The sequence below is a fragment of the Dipodomys merriami genome, unplaced genomic scaffold (genome assembly GCF_024711535.1).
Source record: "Dipodomys merriami isolate MVZ:Mamm:240054 unplaced genomic scaffold, mDipMer1.0.p SCAF_5, whole genome shotgun sequence".
Classification (NCBI taxonomy): Eukaryota; Metazoa; Chordata; class Mammalia; order Rodentia; family Heteromyidae; genus Dipodomys; species Dipodomys merriami.
The window spans coordinates 78,637,275-78,643,274 of NW_027206068.1; the positions used below are offsets into that span (position 1 = coordinate 78,637,275).

Sequence of the window (6,000 nt, forward strand, 5' to 3'; positions counted from 1 at the left end):
CTCTGAGACAGAAGTGCTGCCCGAACTGGACACAGGTGGTTCACACCTGTGATCCTAGCTACTCAGGAGGCTGAGATCTGAGGAGGATCACAGCTCAAAGTCAGCCTGAGCAGGAATTTCTGTGAGACTCTCCTTTTATCTCCAATTAACCACCAGAAAACCAGAAGTGGAGCTGCTTTTCAAAATGGTAAAGCACTAGCCTTGAGCAAGAGTTCAGGGATAGTGCCCAAGCTGCCTAGAGTTCAAGTCTTACAACTGACCCAAAAAAAGTGCTGTTCCCACAGGACAGCACCTCTCACCCCTCTGAAGCGTCACGTTTCTCAGGTAACTGTAAAATGAGCCACACTCCCACACGCTCCACTTTTATTAGCATTAGAACCCTTGACTTCAGTGATAAATTGGCTTTACACACGGTAAAAGAAGCTTTCTTTCTCCCTATTCTATATTTCTTTCAAAAAACAAGATTAAAAATTAAAACCTTTTGTTTCATAACTTAAAATAGAAAATAATTGCTACAACAAAACACATTTTTGTCAGGTGAAGTGGCTGATGCCTAGAATTCTAGTTAGAATTCTACTACTCTGGAGGCTGAGATTTGAGGATCCCAGTTCAAAGCCAGCCCAAGCAAGAAAGTCTGATACTCTAGAGCCGGGCGCTGGTGGCTCACACCTGTAATCCTAGCTACTCAGGAGGCTGAGATCTGAGGATCGCAGTTCAAAGCCAGCCCGGGCAGGAGAGACTGTGAGACTCCTATCTCCAATAAACCACCAGAAAACCGGAAGTGGCGCTATAGCTCAAGTGGTAGAGCGCTAGCTTTGAGCTGACGAGCTGAGGGACAGCGCCCAGGCCCAGAGTTCAAGCCCCATGACCGACAAAAAAAAAAAAAAAGAGAGAAAAGAAAGAAAGCCTGATACTCTTACCTGCAATTAACCACCAAAAAGCTAGACGTGAAGCTGTGGCTCAAGTGGTTACAGCACTGGCCTTGAGCAAAAAAGAACCCCAAGGACAGAGCCCATGCCTTGAGTTCAAGCCCCGGGACTGGCTTTTCACTGGCATACACACCAGTAAAATCCAGGGAGGTGCTGTGGCACACTAACATCCTACTTCCACACTTTCTTTTAAAACTAACAAATCACAAAACTTTTTTCCTTTTTTCTCCCTGCATGCCTCAATCAATAAACTCTACTGAAACTTAGAACTTTTAATACAAGTTAAGAGCAGCCCATGTGTAAGCTGGGCATACTCTAGGTACCCAGGAGGTAAGAGGACTGTGGTCCAATTCAAGATCTTATCTGAAAAGGAAAGAGCTAGGGTCCAAGGCTGGCTCCAGACAAAAACCCAAAGCTTCATCAGAGAAATAACTAGAACAGAGAAGGACTGGGGTTTGGGCCTAAGGGTTGAGTGCCTGTATACCAAGCCCAAGATCCCAAACTCGAAATTTCAGTACTTAAAAAAAAAGTCAATTCTGACATAAAATCACTTATGTAACCTATTATTTCTCACCTAAAACAGCTCACAATGACTAACCAGTAGCAAATATCAAAAGCATCACTGAAACGATTTTAGAAACCGACAGGTCAGCCAGAAGAGTCTCAAAGGATGCTTGGCCAACCAAATGGTGTAAATCGCCTTCTCCTTAGCAGTCTCCGCTTCCCCTCCCAGGCCTCTGGGAAGGCAGACCACGGCTACACTGTGTCAGCGCTGGCGGTGGGGTCTGTCTTCGCACTGAGCTTTGCTCTGTCACATGGATAACCGGATAGCCAGAGTTTCCTTCTCGGTGTCGTAGACCCAGGAAGGCTCCCTGTGTGGCGACACTTGAGAGACGACATGACTGGAGGCGTTGCTCGTTCTTGGAGCTGCGCCTGTCCCTGTGTGCGTGCTCCTCGCGAGCACGGCAGCCGCAATTCCCAATCCCGCCAGATTCCCAATCCTGCAGAGCTGGCTCGCTTACTGCACAATGACACAACTACCCAAAAAAGATAAACTTATCACAGTATCTACTACAATAAACCCATAAAGCTGAGATGTTGATTCAAGTTTGTAATTCTGAAAGGCAAATACAGCTTTTAATAAAAATGAAAGACACAGGTGGTTTAAGTCCAAAAGCTGGCCTGCATCAAAGTGTACAATGTCACCAACTAACATTCTCTAGAATACACAGAAAACAAAATGTTTTGACCTGAGAATAAACCTATAAACATCATCAACAAGTTTTGGTTGAAAACTTAAGCTTACTATTTGTAGTTGAAGAAAGTGGGTGTATTTCTTCACATTTACACATTCTTGAATTATGATTGACAATGTAATTAGATATTGATCATCTCATCTTGGTGGTGAACTGTCACTCACAAATATTATTAGATATTGATAATGCGATCTGGGGAGAGGCAGTTCAGATTAAGTTATAGGAAATTTTCCTAAACAACGTTATTACTCTTCTCTTCATTGGTTCTCCACTGGAGGCCCACTATGAACAGTCGCTCAGACTCGGAGGGTCTGCCCTGCTTACTTGGTGGAGAGCTGAGAGCTGGTCACACCCCCAGGCCACAGCGTTCTCCACATCCTCTCTAGGGAGGGGTGAGAAGTGAGGCCAGCCTGGATCAGCCGAGGAGCTGTGGGTGGATGTCTGCAGCCCCCAGTGACCACTGCCTGGGGGTCGGGTGGGGAGGGGGGTCCGGGGTCACTGGCCAGCTGGCCACCGCTCATCTCCATCAGCCTTTTGGTGAGTCCCCGTCCCATGAAGCACCTATTACTCAATTATCTGTCCATTCAATTCAATCGCTATAAAGACACGATACACAAGTACCATGGAGTCGTCTCTGGAGTGCTTCTTCTTCCAGGGTAATAATATAAATTTGCTCATCCAGGTCTTCAAGAATCTAAATTTAAAGATAAAACTACTCAATAATGTAACATTATAAAATCCACACTTATTAAAATGCTTAGGCCTTTGGTCTATTTCTTCCGTTTTTTGGGGGGAGTTGGCGAGGGGGGCAGTCCTGGGGCTTGGTGTTATTTATCCCTGAGCTTTTAGCTCAAAGCTGATGCCTTACCAGTTAAGCCACAGCTCTACTTCCAGTATTTTGGTGCTTAATTGGAGATAAGAGTTCTACAGGCTTTCCTACCTGGGCTGTCTTTGAACCACAATCCTCAGATCTCAAGCCTCCTGAGTAGCTAGGATTACAGGTGTGAGCTACAAGCACTCAGCTGGTCTATTATTGTATATAATGTTTTCATTCAAATAACAAAAACGCCCCCGAAAGTCTCTAAACTCTTTTTCACATACTTAATATATTTATGCATTTTAGTATCTAAATACATCAAAACTTCACTGAAAAATCGACATACTTAAATTGGATAGTTTTAGAGTTTAAAAGATTACACTAAGAATTCTGCGGTCCCAATGGCAAACAAGAGCATGAATTGTAAATGACCAAGATGCTAGAGGGTGTGTGTGTGTGTGTGTGTGTGTGTGTGTGTGTGTGTGTGTGTGTGTGTGTGTGTGTGTGTGTGTGTGTGTGTGTGTGTGTGTGTGTGTGTGTGTGTGTGTGTGTGTGTGTGTGTGTGTGTGTGTGTGTGTGTGTGTGTGTGTGTGTGTGTGTGTGTGTGTGTGTGTGTGTGTGTGTCCCCAAGCCATTATTTTAGAACTAGAACGAATAGGTCAACTAGGCCAACATTTGTTTTTCCATTTATATTTGCCAACATAATGTCTAAACCAAGAAATCTATACAGTACATTAGAGATATGTACAACATCCCATTTATGTCATCTTCATATACAACATCTTACTACTCCAATATGTCTTTCTTTCATGAGTATCCAAAACTGGTATTATAAAAATTATCCCACACTGGGAAATGATGGGTTACAGATAAGCCTCTCATCACAGAAACAGAAACAAAAAAGAAAAAACACAAGAAACCTCACTAGAGCTGGGAAGGTGGCTCAGTGGTAGAGCGCTTGCCTTGCATGCTTGAGGCCCTGGGTTCGATTCCTCAGCACCACATAAGCAAAAAAAAAACTGGAAGTGGCACTGTGGCTCAAATGGTAGAGTGCTAGCCTTGAGCTGAAGAGCTAAGGGACAGTGCCCAGGCCCAGAGTTCAGCCCCCATGACCAACGAAAAAGAAAGAAAGAAAGAAAGAAACTTCACTAATCAATCACCAGTTATAAAGGTACAGTATTATCTACTCTGTCTTCAAAACTGATCAAATCTAAAATTTGTTTAATTCTATTTTTGCCATCATAGCTATTCTTCAGTGAGATTCTACCTTCCTACCTCTAGGGAAAACATCAAAGAAGCCCAGAGCCGACACTAATGTTCTCTATCATCCAAACCCAAATTTCCAGCAAAATAAATCATGTGGGATTGGTAGGCTAAGGACAAGGTCCCTGGGTCTGAGCACCTTATCAGCCCAGATCGCACAGTCCTCATCTGGAAATGTGTGTGAAACAGCTCACTAACTCCAGTCTCTCCACAAGTGTGCATGGACCCGGCGGCCTACCCCTGAACTAACCACTGAGTAGACAAACCATCACCTCGACCTCAGAAAGCCTAAACAGACAAAAGACTAGTTCGCATGAGTGATGGAATGGAAGGGGAGGGGACGAAGGCACTACGCTGCGAGGAGTGCTGCCTGTGGGAATGTGTCGTGGGCCCAACGTACCAAGAGCCAGGCCCACTGACAGGACCAAGGGCAGTGGAGGAGGAAACGTGCGCATTACCTGCCTTATCTAACTGTACCCCCTCTGAGCATCGCCATTACAGTAACAGTGTGGAAAAGGGGCAGTGAGCGGGGAAGGGAGCGGACGCGCGGGGCGACGCGACCCCCCCCACGCTCCTCATCCTGTCCTGCGACAGAACTGGAATGGCCTTTTTAAAAGATTTAGGTCTAACATGTAAAAAACTCATCTTTACATGACTGTTCAAAATGTTTAACGAGATACTTGTTCCCACAGCTGACGAGAGGCCAGAGAGGCACGCGGACGCGGCTCCCCTTCAGCCTACCCCTCCATCACCGTCCAGGCCGCGCTCCCCCCCCGCCGCGGGCTGGCGCGGCTAAGATCCAGAGAATACTGTCCCTGACCTCAAAGGGCAGCAGGAAAGGTAAGGCGAATTCAAAAGACAACTTCAGGATTAAGACAAATGTCAAGCAGAGGCTAAAGTAAAAGGTTACAAAAGGTCAGAGAAACAAAGATGATTTCCAGTGAGGAAAAGTCTTGTCCAGCATTCTTGCTAGGCCAACTTAGCAAGAGGAAGAGAGCCTGGGAAAAGCACAGGTGAGCGGCGGGACCGAGCCGTCCAGGCCCGGGGCTGCAGGTACGCACGCGCCTCCGAGCCGCCCAGCCGCCCATGGCTGCGCGCCGACTCCCTACACCAGCTCAGCTGGGAATGAGAGCACGACGGACGCGGGGTGAACGCGCGTCAGACGCGGGGCTCACGGCTCACGGCCGCGAACACTGATCACCCCACATGCCCACTGTTTCCATGTGTCAGGAACAAGACACAGCACAAGCATCACTGAGACTTTGAGGATACGGAAGTTATCCTAGGGTTCTACGTAGGCTGAGTCTGCAGCTCCTGTGGGGCATCCATCAGCACTTGAAGATACTGCTCCCTGTTGCCACTGTCTTCTCATTTACATTAGACATGCAAGGCTGGCGGGAGCAGCAGGAGCAGGCCAGAACATTAACAGAACTTTACACCAAAAATGGAACCGCCAGCAGCCGCAGCCTGGCCCGCGGGAGCCCAGCTCGCCTCTGAGCCACGCCTTGAGCCCTAGATCTTACTTTTTTAAGTTGTCATAGATTAAAAGTTCCAACAGAGACCAGCTTTTACAAACAAAAGCAAATCAAAACTAGCATTTCCCTCAATGAGCTCACAACAGGGAGACAGAACTCAACGCCTCCACCTGGAGCGGGGCACACAGGGACCCCAGGGGACGCCCAAGTGGGGTTCCAAGAGGCCACGGGGGCTGAAGCAGGAGGGGGCCTGAGGAGTC

The 6,000-nt window shown here is 47.0% G+C and overlaps 1 protein-coding gene across 11 annotated transcripts in view; it reads right to left on the reverse strand.

Annotated features, from left to right (window-relative positions):
- Lmbr1 (limb development membrane protein 1) overlaps positions 1-6,000 on the reverse strand; it is a 125,892-nt gene that overhangs the window by 45,353 nt on the left and 74,539 nt on the right. For 10 of the 11 annotated variants that reach the window (XR_011366974.1, XM_069997181.1, XM_069997178.1 and 7 more), the window contains one exon: positions 2,807-2,879. The exons of the other annotated variant lie outside the window; for it this stretch is intronic. Coding sequence is in view for 9 of the 10 variants with exons in the window: in XM_069997181.1 (XP_069853282.1) it covers positions 2,807-2,879 (73 nt within the window). In the remaining variant the exon portion in view is untranslated. The remainder of the gene's footprint in view (positions 1-2,806; positions 2,880-6,000) is intronic. 11 annotated transcript variants of the gene reach the window in all.